This window comes from Argiope bruennichi, chromosome 1 (assembly GCF_947563725.1).
Source record: "Argiope bruennichi chromosome 1, qqArgBrue1.1, whole genome shotgun sequence".
In the NCBI taxonomy this organism is placed as follows: domain Eukaryota; kingdom Metazoa; phylum Arthropoda; class Arachnida; order Araneae; family Araneidae; genus Argiope; species Argiope bruennichi.
Genome location: NC_079151.1, coordinates 23940377 through 23963810, shown reverse-complemented (window position 1 = coordinate 23963810; position 23434 = coordinate 23940377). Strand labels below are relative to the sequence as shown.

Genomic DNA, 23434 nt, shown 5'->3' with positions numbered 1-23434 from the left:
ACAAAATAATGTTAATTGCTTCTATAAATAGTACAATTAAAATATTTATTCTATCACTTATTTTTAAAGTATTATATATTTTGTAATTCAACACATTTACGTTTTCAATTATCAACGCCCTGAGAGACATCCTAACAGCTTTGTGATTTAAAACATCATGATTAAAATTGAAAATTTTAATATATATGTGTGTGTAATAATATCATCGTACTTATGCTCATTCATAATTTTTATAGTTTCTTAAACTTTCTTTCTAAAATCTGGTTTTCTTCTAAAATATTTAATAGCAATTTTTAACAAAGTACTTACATTCCTTATAATTTCTTTCTTAATTATAAATTCATATCGAGTTTAAATATTAACATATTCTTGTCTGAAGGAAAAGCTCATGTAAAATTAATTTTAATGAACTTAATCGCCATTTTAAAAGTAATTGAAAATAAAAAAAAAACTTTTACAGAATATTCTGTAGAATTAGGTTACATCAAATATAATATACTTTTTAGAATCATTTATACTTAATTTTTTTGAACGGATTAAGATTTTATATTTGACCATATATAGACACAGAATTTGTGAAAAATAAAATAATTGAAAGATTACATATTGAAAGAATACATATGGGGATTCAAAATTTACATTTTTATATTATATGTTATGTTCTCAATTTATTAAAAAAATATTCGCAATATTTCAGGCTTATATATCATTTCAAGATTAATAAATTCTGCTGTTTATATGTTTCTTCATATAACAGCATCCTTTAATAATGCAAGTTTTGAATTCATATCATTACAGATTTTTGCAATAATAAGAAATTTCAACATCAAAAGATTTAATTAAAAGGTTCCAAAAATTTTAATAATTGATAATTTGCCTTGGTATTGCTGGTAAAGGACCAAAGAGGACATATACAATAGCACTAATTTCTACGGTATTCAATATCACAGTGGCCAAATGTATCAAAACTCAATTACTCAAACTCTCTCTATAATAAAAATACAAGGAGTGTCCAAATGAAAAGGTACGAAACGTCGTAACAACGTAACCGTTAACATATTTGCCTATGACTCAATGGGAGAAAGTACCGAAACACATAGGAATGCAATTGGAGTCTTGGGCGAAGATTGGAGCATGCGCGGGTTACCACATGCGCAGGAGAGAGCAGATGCTCTTCCTCCGCCGTCCAATTGACGTGGCAGCCCCGCTACTTGTTGAATTCCTAGAGCACAGAAAAGCCATTAACTCCGATGTGTACTGTGAGACACTACGAAGACTACGCTGGTCCATTAAGAACGTTTCCACGTTTCCAGGGTCACACACGCGGAGCTGCTCAAGTTCATGTGAGAGTAGATCGACCATCCGCCCAATAGCCGTTACATGTCATCATGCGATTTTCATGTGTTTGGTGCCATGAAAAAACACCTGAAAGGGAAGCGCTTCAACTCGGACGGCGAACTCAAGGACTCAGTGAAGGACTAGGTCTCGTCAAGGCCACAGGAATTCTGGGAACAAGGAATCTTTAAGCTCGTTAATCAGTGGGATTGTTGTACTCTGGCCTATGATGTATACTTTGAATAAAATCTTCATTTATACCCACATTACAGTTTCGTACCTTTTCATTTGAACACCCCTCGTATGATGCAAGTTTTCTAGATTTTGAAATAAAGTAGGAACTTTTGTTTTTATCTCCTATGTAAATTAGGGTAACCAATTTGAGGACTGCATATTTGTCATTTTGAAATGTCCACTTTTTAAAACTTACTCATTGAATCAAATTTATTCATTTAAATAAAAATTTATCCTTGTGTTATTATTCCGTTTTAATATAAATATACAGCAATATTTTGCAAAGATTTGAAATTCTGTAAAGAAGTCAAATATAATTGAAATTAAAGAGTTATAGATTAGTCTTTAAAAATTTATATCCTGTTTCATGTGATTTATATCACCTTGCAAGCCAGCTGGCAGTTATCTGTAAGCAACAAGTTTAGGGACTCGTAACCCAAGGGATGCGATGAGCTTCACTTATTTTTTCAGTAGCGCCAACCAGGGTCACGAGCACTACTTAACTACTCCCACGTCGCAACCCGTTTTACGGGGCGGACTTCATTTATGCATTTCATTCACTCGTCCACAGATCATAATTTGGACCTGAATTAGAGAACGATCACCTCTGAATCAGTACCGCCAGTAGTATTACTCTAGACATGAAGGACTTTATGTGTGCTCCAGCAACCACACACACGGACAATCCTCGGCCGGCGGGATTTGAACTCGCAGACCCAAGCGTTGCGAATTCAACGCCCTACCAACCAGGTAATCCCGGTCTTCATTTATATCATATTTGATGTAAAAAGTTTTAGCTGCAAGCATTATAAAATGGAATCGGGGAATAAAAAATATACGAAATATATTCCTTTTCCAGTACAGTCCGTCTGCAACATTTTTGGTGGTGATAAATATATGTGCTTCTACTAAAGATATTTATATTTGGATAAGAGTTTCAAGTTTAATTCGTCACTGATAATAACTGCTGAGCGAAATCATCCTTAGAATCATTGTTGTGGAATATCTTTTTCATAAGTATTCATGTACTGCCCCTCAAGTTTAGTTAAATGATTGATTCCTGTGAACTAATTGAATAAATTGGCATTCAACTGTATTGATATCACTTTTAAATTCAAGAAATATAAAGGAATAAAAATAAATTTTGAATTGATCTAAAGTGCACGTAAAGTTTTCGTATTGACTTCTGTTTGGAAATGGGAAGCATTTAAATAAATGCACACAAATTTAGAGCTATAAGAAATATACTGCATCAACAAATGAAAAAAACGCTATATTCTATCTTTATAAATTTAAAACAAGACAATTATTTTGTTTAAAAAAATGCAGAAAACAATGTTTACTCTCTTTTAAGTAAATCTCTTTTAAGTATATCTCTTTTAAAGTAAAATAATATTTGAGATATATTCATTGACTGAAGACTTCTCTTAAAAGAGTATCATGCATATAATGTAATGATTACACATAAAGTCATCAATAATTCATGAAATAAATTCGTTATATTAAAGCATCCTGATATGCATTCGGCTCATATGGCATCTAATCAGAAGCCTCGATTCATTCAGAAAATTAAGATAAAGTAACATTGCTATGACTTAACTCGGATTTTACCACGAAACATTTGATATATTTTACTATTTTGGTTTATAATTTGAAATTATAAAAATAAATTATACGAATTATAAAAAAAATAACACAAAATATCATTAATTTTAAATATTATAACTTTTTAGTTAAATGATTTTTATATTTTCGGCTTTCTGAATTTAAACTCTTTGTATTTCGTAAATTAAATCATTTTCAAATGTTATAAAAATAATCATGAATTCTCTTATAATTGCTATTTATCCTCGTTTTATATCACATACCTTTTTCTTTTCATTAAGACATTTTCTTTAAAAGTGAAATTACTATTTATTTTGTGCATTAAGACACTTTCATTATCAAGCGCAATTATCCATTGAAGACAGACTGAAATTAAAGTTTGAATTTGCGTCCAAGAGTTTTAAAATTTTATTGTAGAAAAAATTGCTTGATAAAAAAAATTATATTTTATAAAAATTCCCTTATTGACTTATTATCGAATTTATACATGTTATTTACATACTGATTTAAAAATATGCAAAATATTGTAAACGAAAGAAGTTATTAAATATATATTCATGTGATAATTAATGCGATAAAATTAAGCAGAATTAATTGTGGTAATTAATTAAGCAGAAAATAAGTATTCTAAGACATGAATTTTTGTTATTATTTCTTTTTAGTTGGTTTATAATAATAAAAGATGCATTCCTTAATTATTTTTAATTCTGGCTTTTTACACTGTAATTTCAATAATTAACCCCCCCCCCCGCAAGAAAAGATAAAATTTAAAGAATTTCTCTAAATTGTTTTCTTGGCTAAGGTTGATTTACTAGTACATTAGCTTTAATTTTACACTGTATTAAATTTTTCTTAAAAAAAATAATTTAGTTGTGAAATATTGATAAGAGAAAGAAAACAAAGAACAGTACAGCGAGAATAGAATATCTTTAGTTTTGATTATGTGAAGCGTTGCGTGAGAAAGACTTCAGAATGTAACTTAAATTTATGACCATGCAATAAACACTCTTGCTCCCAGTAAATGTCTTTTACACAATGGAAAAACTAATTCAACCGGAAACTTCTTATTAAGCGGTAGAAAAGGATAAATGTATCTGTAATTTAACATATGTTCTTGTCTCTTTTTAAAATGAATATTCAAACCAAAATTTTGACTTTTATTCTTGGTAATATGTAAACAAGAGTTATTAATAAATAGAATGTATAGGAAAAGTATTGGGAAAACCAAAATCAAGGACATGGAATGCAAAATTTAAAAAAAGAAACAGTTTGAGTGTAAGATACAAGTAAATAACATCGTTAAGCAAAACCTCAAATCTTTTGGATTCATTTCAAAATTTGAATAGTCTTGGAAAAGAAATATGAATTATAATCATTTCTCAATTCATAGATGACTTTTCCATTAATATTTAATTTACATTTTCTTGTTTAGTTTAAAGACGTTTACATTTTTAATGAATAGTTATCTTTATATTTAATTCTGGCCCTTTAAATGCAAAATTTCTTTAAAATTTTCTTTTGGTTAAGATGCATCTATTTCTTATAACCACTATGAACATGCTGTTTATATACGCTTTCATAAAAAGTAATCATTAAAATAAATTTTTAAAATCATATATTTAAGTATTCTTTTTATTACCTTATAGAGGATCGTACTTCGGAAGTGAAATTAAAATTTTAAAGACCTATTATTTTTATAAATTGGACTTTAGAAACTGGAATTATAAAATTTCTCAGACTGGAGTGATATATAGAATTCGCAATGGTATATTGACGACAAAGCCGTAAATACTCAACTTTCTCGAAACAAAAGAATATTCATTTAATATATGAAACAAATTCATTCATATATTTTGCATGCTGATTAATTAAATTAATTAGTTTTTAAGCTGTAAATGATTAGCTTATATACAGAATCCCTCTAATAAGATACTTATTTTAACAATATTATTTTCTTGAACATAAAATAGCAAACAAATGTTCATGAATTACTAGTAACAAAAGAATTGAAGAAACTGAGGTTTCAAATTAGTTTTTCTTGTATCTCTTTAACTCCAGTCAAGCTTTGTGTAATAGACAGAGGGATACAAATTATTTAAGACATCCACCAAATAAAAAGAATTTTATTTTTCAACAAATACAACTACTGAAAACAAGATCCTCGCAGAACTCACTTAGGCAGTTATTACTTTTATTTATTCGTATCTCCAGGATTCGGCGCCGAACCTGTTTTTATTCTTGGAATGTATTTGTTAATTTTTTTTCCTACTTCTGCTATTTTTCTTTCATTTCATTTTCCGCAAACTTTTTAGATTCTGGTCTATGGTTATTTCACTATTGTTTGATAGCCTTCGGATGTAATTTAGAGAAATAAGACTTCTTTTAGGAAATTTTCTGTGTTTATTTTTCTTCCTTTCAAAAGCAATTGAGATAACGAACGGTGATTATTTAGTAATAAACACTAAAATCTCTTTCGAAATAACCTCGGTTTTATTTCTAAAGTAACACTATATGACTTATAAAAACCTTTTATTATACAGCTCTTATGTTATATTTATTGATACGATATTTAATGTCGAATTTCAATTTTTTACTGTGTAAATTTTAATGGATGATAAAACATAATTTCAAATTTCGTAAAATGTTGGAATTTTATATTCTTCAAATTTCTGAATATTTAAAATATATAAATTCAGTTATCCCTTTTTTAAACTCATAATATTGTTGAATTTCCTTTATATTTCAGAGATAATTATAAATTCTTTTGAAATTATTTATTAGGCAGACATTTGTTACATTAGTTTTCTTTACAAAATTAGTATTTTGAATATCGTTTAGTTAATCTAATTACATAAATAAATCATGGTAAACAAATAAACCGATGCCTTGAAAATGAATGCACCAACGCACTTCTTTCCCTTTTTCAAATAAATGCGTACTTTATGTGTTCTGATCTTAACTCTAGAGTGAACAAATTATATTTTCCTACAAACTCAGGGATATTTTAAAATTTCAATACACCATTTATCAGTGCATTATAAAGTTCGGGGCTGTCATACTTTACTTAATACAAAAATCTTATTCAATAAGAGAAACTAAAATGTAAAATTTTTTTCTTATTTTTAAACATGTATTTAATTTAAGATACAGAGAAATCTGTTTGGACTCACTGGAAGTCTTTAAAGAGAATTGTCATAGTCTTTCACTTCTTTTTTTATTAGATATGTAATTCATGTAAATGCTTCGAAATTATTTGTTATTGGATATAAATAATGTTTTCCCTTCATTTATAGTTATGAAAATTTACAGTAATGTAAAAGAATTAATGAATAATTCATAGTTTCTTTTATTAAAGAACCAAATTAAAGAAATTCATTAATCATAATTAATAAATAAACAAAATATTCACTTAAATAAAAGTGTCGCACTGGCAACTTTTGCGATTATAATGAAAATAATTTCTGAGAAAATTATTATTTTATTGTGTATTCAATAAAGATACTATAGTGAAAATATGTTCTTAAATTATAGATTATTTATTTAAACACATTTTAAATTATATTTTGTTATTTTAAGATTCACTTTAAACAATGATGCATATTTAAATCCAGTACTGATTATGAAATCAAATTATAGCATTTGTCAAATGGAAAAATAATAAAATTCATTATTCTGCTTCAAGTTTTTTTTCGAAGTATTATGTTTTTTTTTTTGTTTTTTTTTTAATTTGGCGAAAACTATCCGAACTCTTGAGTGGTCGATGAAACACTCATAAGGTTGGATGTTCTTTCTATGCACGATGGCTCAAGAGAGCCAAGCTCCAATAATTATGACTGCTTGCACGTCAGAAGGTCGGACATATTAGAGCTATGCTAGGAACAGAATTTTCTAATACAGCTCTCACACCGGCAAGTGACCGACTGATATCCTCTTTTTGTGCAATAAAGTGGTAGACTCTTGCCATGCGTGGCGAAATTGCATTGGATGGTAGAATTAACCACATTTCGAAATGGATGCTCCTATTATTTTGCCCGATACCTGTATAGAGGATTTGAAAAAATAATAAACTTCTATTTCGATATATGAAAACATTATTATATAATACTTATATAATCTTATTATATATACTAAACATATATAATATTATTATATATACTTAATGTATATAATTTATTATTTATACTAATTATATATATTAAGTGTAATCAATACATTATATATACGAAGTGTAAGCAAGCGAATACGACTATACATATAAAATCCAAACTTATTATTTGTTTCAGAAGGAATAAAGGGAATTAAGATAAATCAATAAATAATATTAGTCTATTTTTAAAAAATGCGCATAATTATAATAAATATACTAAAATTTAAAATAGAAAATTTAACTATTGAAATAGAATAATATATCAGCTATCTAAAATGCAAAATAATAATTTTATTGTTGAGGTAATTTAAGGAAAATTTTCGATAGCAAATAATTGGACAGTTGGATAAGCATGATATGCTAATAATCATAGGAAAAATCGTGTATTTGAATAGAAGTATATAAGAACATATTTATTAATAAAGTGATTTTTTTATAATTTTTATATCAAAAATGAAAATAATAGTAATCATAGATATTGCTACTTTTGTTTTTATTAAAATAATATATATTCTGATTTATTGTCTGAATTTCTTTTTTCAAATGTTTTCAAGAATAATATTTGTAGAAGGAAGAACTGCAAACATATTTATACATTATTTTTTTCAAGTTATGACTTATTTTTAAATTCAAGGTTATGTATTATCATGAGAATGAAAGTATATTTTTCACTATACAATATAATTTTTCAATGCTTTTAAGCAAATAGCTTAAATAGAAATTCCGTCTATAGAATTCTCTCAGGACTAGAAAGAACTAACTTGTGTATTCATGTTTGAAATAGTATTAAATATGATTATACGCTTTTGCTTATAGAGAAGAATATAAAAGAACATCTGAAATAGTTTCATAGACAAAACTATTTTATACCTTTGTAAAATCATAATGCCTCCTCTTAAATAACTTTAAAAGATAATAATTCATTTAATCAACTGTGACTGTGATGATTTTTTTTAATTTCTTGCAGTGTATCGAATAAAAATAAGTAGTTTACTTTGCTCCATAATCTCACAATACTTAATTCTCTTTAGAACTAAGTATTATGAGACGTGTACATGGAACTTATTTCAGAGAATTATTTCAAATGTAAAATATTCACCGAAAGTAAAAGGATTTCAAATTTTATCTTTTAGATATTTAGAAAAGATGAGAGCTTTACCATTCTAATATTTGCTTCAAAAAATGATTAAAAAAGTGCAATTTGCGCACATTTTCCAAATTTGATATTTATTTCTTAAAATATATCTGCAGTCTGCATCATAAAATGCATTAGGCGGACTTTGATATTTTCTTATATAATAAGTAATGGTTTTGGAATAGTATTTCAGTGCGACGTATTTAACTAATGCGAAACTTTTAAGTATCTTATGTCTGGAGTTATTCGCGTTATTAAAATTAGGAATTTGAGTCTTTTCATTCAATAAAACATTTTATTTTATATTTCTTGCATTAAAGTAATATTTTATGTTTGATATTTCAATAAAATAATAATATATAAAATCTTGAATATATAAATATAATCTTGAATATATAGAATATAATAAAGTGCCTGATTTTATCAAATTAATAAGTAAATATTTTATGAGACTGAATTTTTAAATAATTGATGGTCGTTAAAATTCATTCTCGAACAGCAAGACAGATTTCGCGAATGTAACTTAAACGTGCAGGTGCTCCACCATGCATTGACGAAATGATCTGGCGTACAATTGTCGATGTTCCCTACAATAAATCTGGAGAAACGCGTTGGAAGAAAACAAGATACTTTGTGCCACTGAAGCATTTGGGCAGAAGAAAAGGTCAAAATACATGATTCTGCCCAGATGTTAATATCAAACTTGTGTTTACGTTCGACGAAATTATGATGTGGGGATTTTCGAATGACGAAATACACCTTCTCTCGTAAAGCAGGCTCCATCTGAGAATAAAACTGTAGCAGAAAAGTGTGCATCTTCCTGTGTAACATCAAGCTTCCAACGTACGAACTCCACACTATTTGTGATTTTCATTGAAAAACGTTACCTGCAACCCTATGTTTTCTACTGATTTTTCATCTACTTAATGTCTATTATTCTTGCTCTGAATTTATCTTCCGAATTCTCTCTGCCTTCCGAATTCTATCTTCCGACAACTCTTTGCGAACATCGATACTGATGTTGCAGCGATGTTGACACTCCCAAGTTCTGATACTGCAAGCTTATATCAAATTATAGTAAATAAAATTCCTTACATTTTCAAGCTTTTATTTTTCTTCAAGTTTTAATATTTTTGCAAATATGGGTTCTAAACTACATTTTCGTTTTCAGTAATTTACGAATCCCTAGATCATCAAATCCGTATGTTACCAGCATAGAAAAAAATTTTGAGAATGCGCTTTCACTTTTAAAAAAATCTATAGTTGAAGCATCATTTGTTATTTTTTATTAATATTTTACAATTTCCAACTGTTCTCCGACTCTGTATTTTTGTGATTTTCAATCACTAAAGGTCATTTGAGACCCCGTGGTGTATGATGATATATATATATATATATATATATATATATGTGTGTGTGTGTGTGTGTGTGTGTCTGGAGGTGGGGATGTTTACGTCCTACTTCCCAACTGCTTTGTTACTCAAAAATTTTATACGTCGTCGGCAAAAGCATAACTGACCACTTTACAGATGTCGCGTGGTTCCTTCTCTTAAAACAAATTTGGGTTCTACACTTTTGTAGACTTAACCCGATTTAGGAGCATTCAGATGATAGAGAGAAAACGATGAATGGGTCAATTATTTCATCAGTGTCAACATAATTTTTAGTTGCTTACATCATTCAAATGATTATTATAATATTATTTCAGTTAATGATTTCTTTAAATTGGAAGAATATAAATATTCTTAAAAAAGAGCTTCAAGATACTATGTATTATAAGAATTACAGATTCTTTATAGCGAATATAAGCACTGAAACAGTAAGGTTATATTTATATTTCGAGCGTACGTGAAAGAATGTTTTCTTCGCTTCTCTTTGTGTATTCATTCTGACGTTGACGCACAAAAAAAAAGAAATTTTCCTCCATTTCAGAAGAAGGCTGAAATTCTCCATTGATGCCAAACGAAAATTCAATAACGTAAGAATAAAGCATTCAAAATAAGTAAATATAAGCGAAAAATGCATATCTCCTAAGGGATTTCGACGTACTATCTTAAAAATATGATTCTTTGCCGATCTTTTTATCCGAATGGTCCCTACTTTGAGACCTTAGGCTATTTCAAGTGAAATTCTATATAATCATATAGAAAAGTTGCTACAAAAAGCAAGGTAATATACGGTTATATAAAACTCTGTAAACCATATTATCTATGAATATTACTTATGTTGATAAAAATATTTTATTATTGAACAAGTAGGGTGACAACTAAGTGATGGTGCGTTTTAATAAAAAGATAATTCAAAATTTTACTTGAAAATATATCTTTATTAAATGGCATACTGCCCGGTTTTGTCAATGTTCCTTTTACCCTATATTAGGGAATGATATAATTTTACTTTCAAATACTTTTTATTTTTGCGAGCAAAAAAAAAAAAAAAAAATGAAGTAAATGATATTTTACGTCAGCAGCGCCATTAAAACTTTTATCATTTAAAATGTTCTGCTCAGTGCAAAATAAATCGAAATCTGAAAGAGCAAGGTTAGGACTATATAGTGGAATGTGGCGAACATCCATACTTAGATCAAATAATTTATGGCGAGTGTTCATCGATATACAGAATTTCACATACTTAAAAACATTCGCTTTACGATTTTTCAGACCGATTTTCTTGAGTTTGGTCGCTCAGTTTGGTAAGTGACTGTACAAAGATGTTTGTAAGAAAAAAAAAATCAAACGAAAGATTTCCTTTATAATCTCATCCAAATGATAATATTAAAAAAATGAATAAATAGATGCTTCCATTTTCCTCACCCATTATTCTTTTTTCGATTAACTACTTACTTAATAATAATAATAAATGACTTTATATTGAACGACATAATAATAATGTCGTTTCAGAAAAGGATACATTTCGCTGCGTTTCAGAAGCAAATAATAGTTGCTATTGTGTTTTACCAAATAGATTTCTTTTAACTGATAAAGGATTCATAAGATGTATTTTTAAGATAACTAATATGCTTTAAAACTTTTTAGTGCTTACCTGGAATTCGTTGAGCTTCTCTTCATTTTCATGCATTTTTCTATGACGAAATTAATCGATATTGCTCTTAATACGATTTTCGTCAACTTTAATTAGACACATTTTTGTTTGAAACTTCAACTGAACGTAATACGGTAAACTAATTTTGTCATTGTCTTTCTTTTTCAAAGCTTCATTGCTATATACGGCACATAAATGCTTATAATGTTTTTTTTTTTTTTTTTTTTCTTTTGTCTTGGAATATGCGTTTTCTTCTCCCATTTTCAAATTGGGATAAAAACGAAACTGCTTATTCAACGAGTCAAGATTAGTTGTGACATTATTTAATAAGTGTGATTTTGATTCTTATGGATATGTTTACTTCTAATTCATATCTTCACGTTGTTGATTGCTTTGAAAGAAAACTCTAAAAAATTCTTCCTTCAACGAAATCAGAAACATTTAAATTTAAAGAATTTGATGGTTATATTCGACACGAAAGAGTTTGAAATGGTTCAGAATTTAAATAGCAGATAGTGAGATTTTATATTTATTTGCTAGGTAAAAGCATATATTTTTAAAGCTTAAAAGAAATTTAGGTTTAGTTACTCGTACTTAAATTTTCAAATCAGCATCTCAAGAATCTTTTACCCATAAATTTTAAATAAGTATTTTTGAAATATTTTCTGCTACAAGTTTTTTTTGTTGTTGTTGATGTTTGAGATTGTATTGAGATTTCGTTTTTTGGTATATACTTTGATTTTAAATAAGAACTGGCTCTTTCCAGAATATGTAATATTACCATAATTATTCTTTTTTTATTTCGTTATTTTATTCCATTAGAATTAAAATAACTATATACCTACTGAAGACTTACAGGGTAATTTAAGAATTTTCTATTTAGAATAACAACGTATTTATTTATCTGATATTTGAAAACATAAATGTCGGATTACTTTAAACATTATTTTTTCAAATTAATATTTGAAAAATATGTTTTAGTGGCATTTGCACTGAAAGATTTGTCACGTGCTTACTTTAATTTAAGATTAAAATATTTTTAAACTTCATAATTTCTTTTACTTATAATAAAGATGTTTGCACTTATTGGTACTCTTGAAGATATATCGTTTCACTTAGAATTGTCTAATTTGTTGCATATTACTTGGGAGAATGGAAATGTACACTTAGAAATGATTTTTTTTTTAAATTTTAAATTTAAAATTATAGGTAATTAAGAATTAAGTGAAATTTTGATGTATTTACTTACTGACATCAGAAACTTTTGCTGTAAAATATTTCTTTTTATATTATCTTAAATTTTTAAAATTATCTTTTACTCTTTTTGGATATTTTTTTCACTGGTTTTTGTCTTGGTTTTAGTCAAAATTCACGTCATGTCAAGCATGTGCATGAATTTTTTTCCTCTTTACCTACATTTTTTCATAAATTATTGAATATTAAAATATTTGCTGACTTTGAATCACCCCGTATGTAAAAGCACGAATGTTGAAAGCTTTTCGAGAAGTTCTGAGGACGTAATATCATTTTTGATAAAAATTTAATAACATCCCATTTCTTAGCGCAGTTCTGAATGTACATCGTCCACATTAATCTCGATAAAATGGTGGATAGCGCAAGTATCTACATTTTATTCAGAGTATGGAATCCCAAAGAACGACTGAGAAAATATCAGTTTAAAATATACTTCTAAAAATGTTTCCTTTAACATTCTGAAAAGCGAAATATACATGACGGGAAGAAGTGGCATTTCATTCAAATAAAATCTGAAATGGAATTCTCTGTAGAACATGACAGCTATTTGAAGCTGGAGATCCTAAATGTCATTCAAATTCTTTCGAATGAAAGAAAGTCGCCGGACGAAGCGCTTTTATGGAAAAAGTCTTTTAAAGCCACTACTGCAAAATAGAATCTATTCATGTATGTTATCGTTAAACATGTGCTGTGTATGTTATATCTCCGACTTCAATACTAAAGAATAGAACTCTTTCATTTAGAAATTAGAAATTACTTATGTTTCGTTTCTGAGAAGAATTAATATTTTATCAAGTATGAATCCAATTATTATAAAATTTGTTTCTTCAGAAATTGTGTTTTGTCCAAGGGCTGGAAGATAAAATTCTCCATCGATAAACTGAAACTAGTATAGAATGAATTCATTAAATTCTAACTAAAAGGTCATAATATCCTTTTAAATGCTTCAAAACATTAATGTTTTTGTTTTAATATAGGGTATTATATGATATTTTAAATAATATTTTGCCTGCTAGTGTACCTGCTACCTTACATTTTATCTTTAGAGAATTGTGTTTTTACGAAGTACAAATAAAATTCCGAATAAAATCATTTTGTGTTAACTCGCCAAATTACAAAGACAACAATTTCTTCCTTGAATGAGAGAAAATTCGTACGAAATGCAATTTATAAGCTACACTAGACGTCTGTAAAATTAAAAAAAAAGATCTATATTAATAAGGAATATGTAACAATATATTTGATTTGACCTCAAAGATAGGAAAGTTATCTTAACCATTTGGGTTGGAAAGACGAATCACGCACGTCGATATGCATTTGTCAACAATCTGTTGTTCACGCCGGCAGGCAATTACCACAGAAACAAAAACGATGTCTTCGGCTGATATTTTTCACTAAAGTACTATTTACACAAACACGAGTCTTAGGATAGAAATTAATTAATTTAGAAGATATAAATCATTTTTTTCCGATTTCGATGAGATTAACTATAAATATTCTGCGTGGTCTCGTTGCTAGTTACTGTTCAGTGTTTTGGCATGCACATTTATGAATCTTTTGCCAATGCAATCTTTTGCTTTTGCAGTTACGAACAAAATAAACGTCTATTATGTCAATTACAATTATTTAGTTTGATTAAATTTTTTCCTAATTTGCTATATAAGCGGTATATTTTTTTTCATATTTCCATTAATGATTATTAAATCTGCATTTTGTGTCGCATTACCTTAACTGTTGTGAGAACGATTATATGAAATTACAATGGTTTTATTAAAGATCATACTGATATACAGAAAAATTCAAATAAAATATATTATACAATATTAATTGCAATAATTGGAAATAAAGGATTTTCTTTGAATAAATCCTTGTCTCAGAAAAATATAGCTAACTCTGTAGATTTCATTATAGACACTAAACTCATATTTTACATATGGTGCTTGTTATTGATTGTATGAAATGGAGATAAAGATTTATAAGTCTTTTTTACTAAGACAATTAATGCATTTCTTTTTTTACACAAAACTTGCTAAATACAAACTTCATGGACAAAAAATTATTAATATTATCTTGCTTGATATTGACACATTCTTTACAAAATCAATGAATTAAATTTGTTTCTTAAAATTAATCTTAATCATTAAATTTGTGTGTCAGAAGAGAGGTTTGTAGAGATTTCAAATTAGTTACTTCCAAAAAAGCATCAATTTATATATAAGAAATGAATAATAATGTTCAGCAATGGTGCTTCTTCATAAAATTCTTGTATTTGAGCTTTCGTTTATAACCAGGAAATCTTTAACCCAAACTGTCAGCAACTTTTTCCCACCAGTATCCTGTACGCTCACACCAGCACTTTGTAGTGGCGGGTCCTACAGTATTGTACCTTTTCTTGTCTTTCTTTAGTACGTAGCATTGGCAGCCTATCTCTGAATATCCTGTGCTTGGGCAGCATCCTTTTCTGTTGTTAGTACATTCACCTTCTAAAGGAACGCAGTCCTCTCTGAAAAATATTTGAAAAATGCATATAAAGTTATTGCATCATATTTACTTTAACATATACAGGACGTATCCTTATCAGGCATCCATTGGTAATTTATGTATGTTTATTTTTTTAATTGAAATAAACCAGTAGACATTATAGATAAAAATAAACCTATAGATATTGATATGTACCCGAGATATGTTCCCTAAATTTCTAAAAAAGCACGATATTTTTAGTAATGCATCAACATCTAATTACATTATTAATTAATTTAAAACAATAAGTGAAATGAAACAAGGTTAGATTTTTATTTAACCTAATAATCATTACTTATCTTATTTACCTCAAAATTAGACTTCATTCATCCCCTTATCAGATTTGACTGGATTTTTATAATATATAGAAAATAAATGACGCTCAAAAGAGGATTATTTATACAGAAATATTACATCCTCCCACCTTACTAGACCCATGGCGAATATATATATAAAAAAAAATCGGAAAGTCACAGAAAATTAAAGACGAAAGACGAAAAACGAATCATACGGAATATACCCTATTACGGTCATCTCATGCATGATGGCCTGGAAAGCAGGTACATCTTGTTATAAGTGATGAGATATTTAGAAAGTCAATGTAAAATGTAGGCAAGTGTATGTATAATGTATGCTTTCTCATGGTATCTCCTACCCACTTAAATATTAACTCTATATCCTTTTACCCGGTGTAAACTTCCTTTGTATTGGAAGTATATTGTATACCGTGATGTAAAAATTATTTAGTTAGAATTTAAATGAACTAAATTTATATTTTTCCTGAATTTCTGTAGTTGCATAAAATATAGCATAATTCATTTTGCTGCAAAATAGAAAACAATATGTTTTATTATTTTTCTAATTAAACAACAGCTTTATATTTATAATTTGCTTCTTATGCATTACAAATATTTTTTAAGTGAGATATTAAAAATAAAAAGCAAATTATAAAAATATTTATCTAGGAATTTATATTTATTTTAGTACCTTAAAAATATTTTATAGGATTTATCGTTGAGTTAACATTTATTTTTTGATCAGAGAAACTAAGTTATTTATAATAATATGTATTTTCTTGCTTTTTAAAATTTAATCTTCAGACAAAGAATAATCGCTTCGGTGATATAAAATTAATCTAACTAATTAAATTAAAAAATGCAGAAAGTTACTTTTAAAGAGAAATATTTTTTTTAAATGGCATACCTTTGACTTTCATCGAATTGCGCTTCCAGGGATGCTGAAATTATAAATACATTGCTCATATTAATGTACAGAAAAACATATACTATAATGAACTTTATATTTATAAAATGCATTTTTGTACAATAATGTTATGTAGATAGTTTATTAATAAATACATTTTTTCTTCTAAAATTAGGCCACAACAGGATTAAAAAAATCAGCTATTACAATTAAACTAGCGTAATCTCTGTTCCTTTATACATGCTGAATTTCATTATTCAATCAATTATACTAAAATATTTTATAGAAAAAAATTTACAGAATAAATAGTGAAATTATTTATTTCTTAACCAAAGATGCAAGTTATTTTTTTAAGCTTGATGTAATTGCAGCTAATATTGAAGAGATACGTTGAAGTCAATATTTTGCGAATTTTACTAGCATTCAATATTTTACCACTTAATTTTGAACCAAAAATTGGCTTACTCACAAACGTTTCCTTTTTTAATATATTTTTCGATTCAAACAAAATATTAATTCTTGTAAAAACAGGATAAGAGATCCTTAATATTGTTAATAAATAAGTCTACCAGCATTCCACTATCTTTTCCACAATAAGAAATGTGTAAACATTATATAATATTTTTTTCATGATAAAATTTTAATTTAATTGGGTTTTGATAAAAACTCTGGGTGAAATGTCTTTTATTGTTTGCTTCTGGAAAAATTAATATATTATAATACTAATATACAGCATAAATATTGAGAGTAATGTAATTAATTTCAATGTTTGTTTGTTTTTAAATTTGAAAATTGGCAAATATTGAGGTTTATATTTCAAGTTTACATTATTTTTATATAATTAATTTGAAATTAGTTTACCATGAATCACTTCAGAAGCGTAAATTACTCCTATAGTACAGAGAAGAATTAAAATGCAGGACTTCATTATTTCTGGAAAGAAAAATACCAAATTTGTTACAAAATACCAAGAAGATATATAAATTATCTTTTAAAAATTCAAACAATTCAGAATATTAAATAAATATATATATATATATATATATATATATATGGAAAATTCGTATGCGTTTCTCCTATATGTTTTTAGTTATAATATTGGATTGTAATAGTTTAAAATTATGCGATCTTGGTCAACATAAATATTATTTACTATATGGATATCGGTCAATTTTTTCCAGCATATAACGGTGCCGTTTCATGCGATATTTTACAGCTAGTAAAAGTAAGGGAAAGAAGATGTAATTTCCAGCATTTATCAAAATTATTTTCAGTATATCATATAAATTTCTTAGAATGTCTAGACGGCTTTTCTTTGTTTAAAATTTAGAATTGTGGGTTTTCAGCCTTTTTCCAAAATTCAATGACCTTCTCTCTCATGCACATAATTACAATGGTTTCATTAATTTTGATATTATGGAACAACTAATTTAAAGAAACAAATTTTATTTGGGTTTATATTAAAATCTAAGATAACCATATGATGGCAAAGCGATAAATGTATCAAAATGTCTAATAATTGAACAATTAAACAAATTTGAATGTCTGTTGATTAATAATGGAAATATGGTTTCGAATTAAAATGCTTTGCGTCACCCATATTTAATGAAAATAATTAATAATTAAAGAAATATTGCTGAATAGATTCATTTGCCATAAATTACTATGGATTTCAATAATTTAGATAAAGGATAAAAGAAGTTAAATAAAATAAGCCTCAATTATATGAATAATTAGGAAGATGCCTCAAATGTACACATTTTAAGAGGATGGGAAATATAAACACACGTATATTGTAAACAAAGTCTATAAAATCATGTGATTTTTCTTTTCTATATAAATGAATGCAAATTAAGACTCCTATTTTGAAACCACCTACGGTCATAAAAAGCTGCTCTCTCTTGTTTAAAATATCCAAGATAATCAGAATGATAGTTATCATGACAATTGCACTGGTACACATGTTAACAAAATTAAAATTTTCTCAGAATCGTCAATGGCAAAGACGAGAGGTACATTTCGTTATCAGCGTGGAGAAGCCTCGACCCCAATACGTATACGTCCCTTGTATCCCACGACAATTTATATGTCTCTCGTAGGAACTAGAATATGCTTATGCATCTGTTAACTTCTCAACCATGTATTGGTTCTCCCCTTATTTCTGAAGAATGGTCTTGCTGACCAAATCGCATTACTGAAATTTCAAAAGCTCATTTACTTAATTTTACAAAAACTACAACAGTTAATTTCATAGGCAACATATATACAAATGACATCCTTTATAAACATAAATAAACATCCATTCCTTTACAGGTAAAAATAATTATAATTTTAACTACGTCTTTGAGCATAGAAAAAAATCAAAAAGCATTTTCGAATAAATTATTCCATTAAAAATTATCAATACTTACATAAAAAAATACTGTGCTATTTTATTATGTGCTGTTGCCAACAAAAACAATAATCACCTTACAATATATCGTTGATATATATCAAAATACTTCGAAATACAAGCTATATCAGTTATCGTTTCTATCTCTTTATATATATGATTAATGAGATGATAAAAATATTTAAACTCATTCATATGTCAATGCATAAATATAAAAATCTGTAACTAAATAAAATAAGATTGATGGAAGGCTTATGTAATATCAAAGGAAATTGTATCTATCTGACGATGATCGTAAGAAATGTAAATTTTCTTTGACATAATAATAGCACATCTGGGATTTTCAGGTGGCTCACATGCTTACATAATATGTTATAGATGAAAGAAGAAACACAGATGGTACATTATAAGCCATGGAACATACTAGTTCGCTCTATTAATGTTTCAATTATATTGAGGAAGGAAAAAAACAAACAAGCAAAATAATTATATATTGGAACGCTTTAAAATTATTACAAAAACTTATTCTTTGTTTTCCAAAAATTATTTATGCTTTAATTAAATCATATATTAATTTATTGAATTTACTTAAAATTTCATCTGATTATATATATATTAATATATAAAAAATATGAGAATCTCAAAACTTATTTAAATTAATTTTAAAATTTGGGAATTTAAAAAAAAATTATAGATTTTAAAAACATGACAATTTATTTAAGGTGCAATAAATTAATATCAATAAGATTTTTCAATTTACTTATTAGACCGTTATTTGCTTTCACAAATTAGAATGCTATCATGCGTTTTCAGTGTAATTGCAACAGATTGCATAATCAGAGAATTACATAATAATAATAATTGCATAATCAGAGAAAAATCTCAAATTCAGAAAATTTGAAAAGAAATTAAAAGGATTGCAAATTTTGAAAAGGTGTTTTTTTAAAATTTTCTGCAAATTCTCATTATATAAAACTATTATCTATGAAATTTTACGCTTATTATTTTTATTTCCATTTCAGATATTCTAAATATCGACGCATGCGTAATACTGATAGTCTCGTGATTGTTTCAAATCGGTAAAAACTGGTTAATGATTTAAATTAATTAAGAAAATTCGTAAGAATTCAGAGAAGGAATAATTTGGAAATAAAATTGTAACTTTAGTTGGCGATAAATCGCCAAATGTAATAACTTTCTGCAGTATTTTCTAATAACCCTAAAAGAGAAAAATTGATGCCTCAAAAGCGCCAATTTGTTGCCTAAGCATTTTGAGGCTGCAAAAACCTCAAACCAAAACAACATCACGTTCTTATATGTTAAAATCACATTATATTGCAGCAAATCATCAATTTTTTTTTTATGCCTCGAAAACAATGTCCGTTATCCTTTTGCTTTAAAAAAAAATCTACGATCGCAAATTTTAAGTTATAGTGTGAGAACATTATTATTTTTAAGTCATTATTTGTCTTAATTAATTTAACTAATTAACCAGTTTAAACTGGTTTACGACAGCTCCAAAACTTTTTTGACAGCCAAGAAAAAAATTGAAAATGAAAATTGTCATTTATGCTTTATTCATTGCCTACACGATTTCGAGCTTCAAAACCTTCTAAGCAAAACAACATAATGTTCTCACATGATTAAAAAAAAAATCACATTTTTTGAAAAATTTTTATCATAAAAATTATGTCTACTTAGGATTTATAATTTTTTTTAAATATAAATAAAGAAATAAGCATAATATAATAATACACGATTTTTACTATTATAAATAATTATTTATACCATATATAGAAAGAGCAACAAACGGGTCAGTATATGACACTTTCTTTTTTATGCCATCAATTATATAATGTAATGGGCAAAAAAAATCTAATTAAAGTTTATTCATTCATTTTTATATGAAAATAAACAAAGAATGAAAATTTTAGTGATACTAATTATTTAGTCTTTAACTTGACGAAGCTAGAGTACAAGAATTAATATTTCCCAAAACTTAGCTTGCTACAGTTTAATATATATAATGTTTTTGATAATTTTCCAAAGCAATATGTAGCGAGCATTATCTTGTTACATATTATGTTTTTTATAAACTTTAATTCCTCAGCTCATTTTTTAAAATTATGTGTTTAGTTGCGATGTTTTCTATTTCTTTACTTGTTTCATTTCTTTATTTAACGAGAAATCAACATGAAACATGGAAAATTTGTTGTAAATTTCCCTCAGTCTACAAAAATAATATCACGAATTAGAAGTGCCATCTACCATTATTTCTATAAAATATCATGCAATTCTACACTTAAAATACCCTTCTAATCAGAAATATAATTTCAGTTTAATTTATTCCTTTTCCTCTTTTTGAATAGAATCAAGTAAATGAATAATTAGGGAAGTATCCATGCATTACAGATAATTACTTTTCATAACAAATTATTCTATAGAGGCTTTATAATTTTCATTTTTTTGAGAAAAGGAACAATAAAGAAACACTTCAAATGGTGTATTTTATAATTCTGGATAAATGAACTCCCACGCGTATGCATTTTAAATTAATATGGCATATAAATATCTCTTAAGACAGATTCCAATTTTATTTGATTCTTTTTTATCTTTCTGAAATGAATTCGCTAAGAATCATTAATAATTTTTAACAATAATTTAATAACAATAACTTACATTTTCATTTTAATTAATATCTATCCTGTTTATGGAAGAGAAATCATTTCTATATTTTTTAATAAAAATAATACCAGAAAATGTTATTTCAGTTCGAAAACAATATTCAACAAGAAATGAATATTGTTTTCGAACTGAATTGTAATGATTTTTCATCTTGTAATTTTCCATTATGACAAAATTTCTGATTTATTCATGAATTAACAAAATAAAAGCAGAAACTGTTGGAGAGTAATAATTCAAGAAAGCTAGGATTTACGAGTGGAACCGAGATTAAACCTAATAATAGAATAAATTAAACTTTAGCAATCCATTGTAAACGAAATTATTCGCAATCCCTATTATTCTATTTTTCCTCATGACTTTCTTCAAGAACCATTTCCTTATCAGAAAGCATAACCTTGCGATTCGTAATTTTATCAGTTGAATTCAAAGCATAGCATTTTACAATAAAAGTTTTGATCATTAGCGAGAAAATAGTTTCGGTGGAACTGAAAAGTCTGGATTTGAATACCACCTCCTTCTCGGGAGCATGCACCATATTACTTCCGCCTTATCTTGAAAAGTGGTGGTGAGGCAATAAGGATAATTTCATTTCTCAGAGTTATTAAATGCATTCGCAAGATGTTCCAGTGAAGCTGAATTATTTAATGATACGTGTAAGATGATAATCTAACTCTAGCTTAATGGGCCGTAACCTTTTCTTTAGTTAATGCAAAATAAATTTGCTTTGGGAGGGGGGTGGATTTTTTGTTTGATAGTTTTTTGTTTGTTTACATTTCTGAAGCATTCTTTATTTAAACTAATTGATTGTTCCAATTTTAAAAAAGGAAAATATTTTCCTTAATATGCTATTTATTTATTTATTTTTTCACTTTTCAAGATGACTGTCATTACAAGCATACTGAATAAAATAGAAGCCTTAAAGAATTAAACTACATTCTCCAACTGAAAATATAATGCCTAATGATCATCCTACCAATAAGAAAATAAGAAAAAATTAAATTTAGAAAGAAAAAAAATGAAAAAGCAGACATTTTCTACATTTTTCTCTAAAGAAATGCTCGATAGAATGTCATTACTAGCGTTTTTTGATAGGCATTATTAATCTTTTGCACTCCAAATAAATTTACTTTATTACGAAATAATTACATATAACACTGATAGATTACCTAAAACTCAATAAACTTTAACTTCACCCGAAATATCATGTGTCCCCGTGCTTAAAACATTTCAATTAGTACAGTCTTGCAGTTATATAACTCAATTGCAGTCTAATTTATCATAGTAAAATTTTCAATGAGGCAAATTAAAAGTAACTATACGATAGCTAATATTTTCAAATACTCCTTTACGAAAATTCATATTGTTATGAAAAAAGTTTTCTTTTTGCTTTTAACGTATCCCCTGACGGGCACTTCCTAATTAAGGATAAGAAGCTTCCGGCATGGTGGTTGGTTATCGAAACTCTGGTGGGTACCGAAAATAGTGGGAGTCTGGCTCATTGAAAGCGGAATGTACTTCCCAAGGGAAGGATTGCACCCTAACCGGTGATGGCCCTTAGGACTCGATCACAGTTACCGTTAGTGTTATTGCTGCGGCGATCTGGTCATCCAGATTTTTGCGTGTCCATCCAGGCGAGTCGGAGTAGCTAGTTTAATATTTGCTCTTAACCTACGATAAGATTGTATTAAGAAATAAAGAAAGAATGCAGAGAGTCTCGGTTTCAATTTGCTAAATGTGAACATAATTTAAAATTGTGAAATTAAAGAAATAAACAAATTTTATTTTTAAAATGTGGATATATCTGTAACTAAGGAAATCTCTAAAAGTTCGTCTTTTTAAAGAACCAAATGTGATAACTTATGAAACGGATAAAGCAAAAGCA

At 27.3% G+C, this 23434-nt stretch overlaps 1 protein-coding gene across 1 annotated transcript; it reads right to left on the bottom strand.

Moving 5' to 3' along the window:
* Window positions 1–14720: 14720 nt before the first annotated feature.
* LOC129968220 (latartoxin-1b-like) lies at window positions 14721–19024 on the bottom strand. Its single transcript, XM_056082077.1, has 4 exons — window positions 18887–19024; window positions 17337–17408; window positions 16476–16509; window positions 14721–15255 (listed from the first exon to the last, which is right to left on the bottom strand). Exons 2-4 carry the CDS (start codon window positions 17401–17403, stop codon window positions 15051–15053), a joined length of 306 nt encoding a protein of 101 aa, XP_055938052.1. The 5' UTR covers window positions 17404–17408; window positions 18887–19024; the 3' UTR covers window positions 14721–15050.
* Between the last annotated feature and the right edge of the window lie 4410 nt (window positions 19025–23434).

Coding starts and splice junctions, on each gene's coding strand:
- LOC129968220 (XM_056082077.1), bottom strand. CDS start 17,403: ATGAAGTCCTGCATTTTAATTCTTCTCTGTACTATAGGAGTAATTTAC. Junction 16,510..17,336: donor CGCTTCTGAAGTGATTCATG/GTAAACTAATTT, acceptor TTATAATTTCAG/CATCCCTGGAAGCGCAATTC. Junction 15,256..16,475: donor CAATTCGATGAAAGTCAAAG/GTATGCCATTTA, acceptor AATATTTTTCAG/AGAGGACTGCGTTCCTTTAG.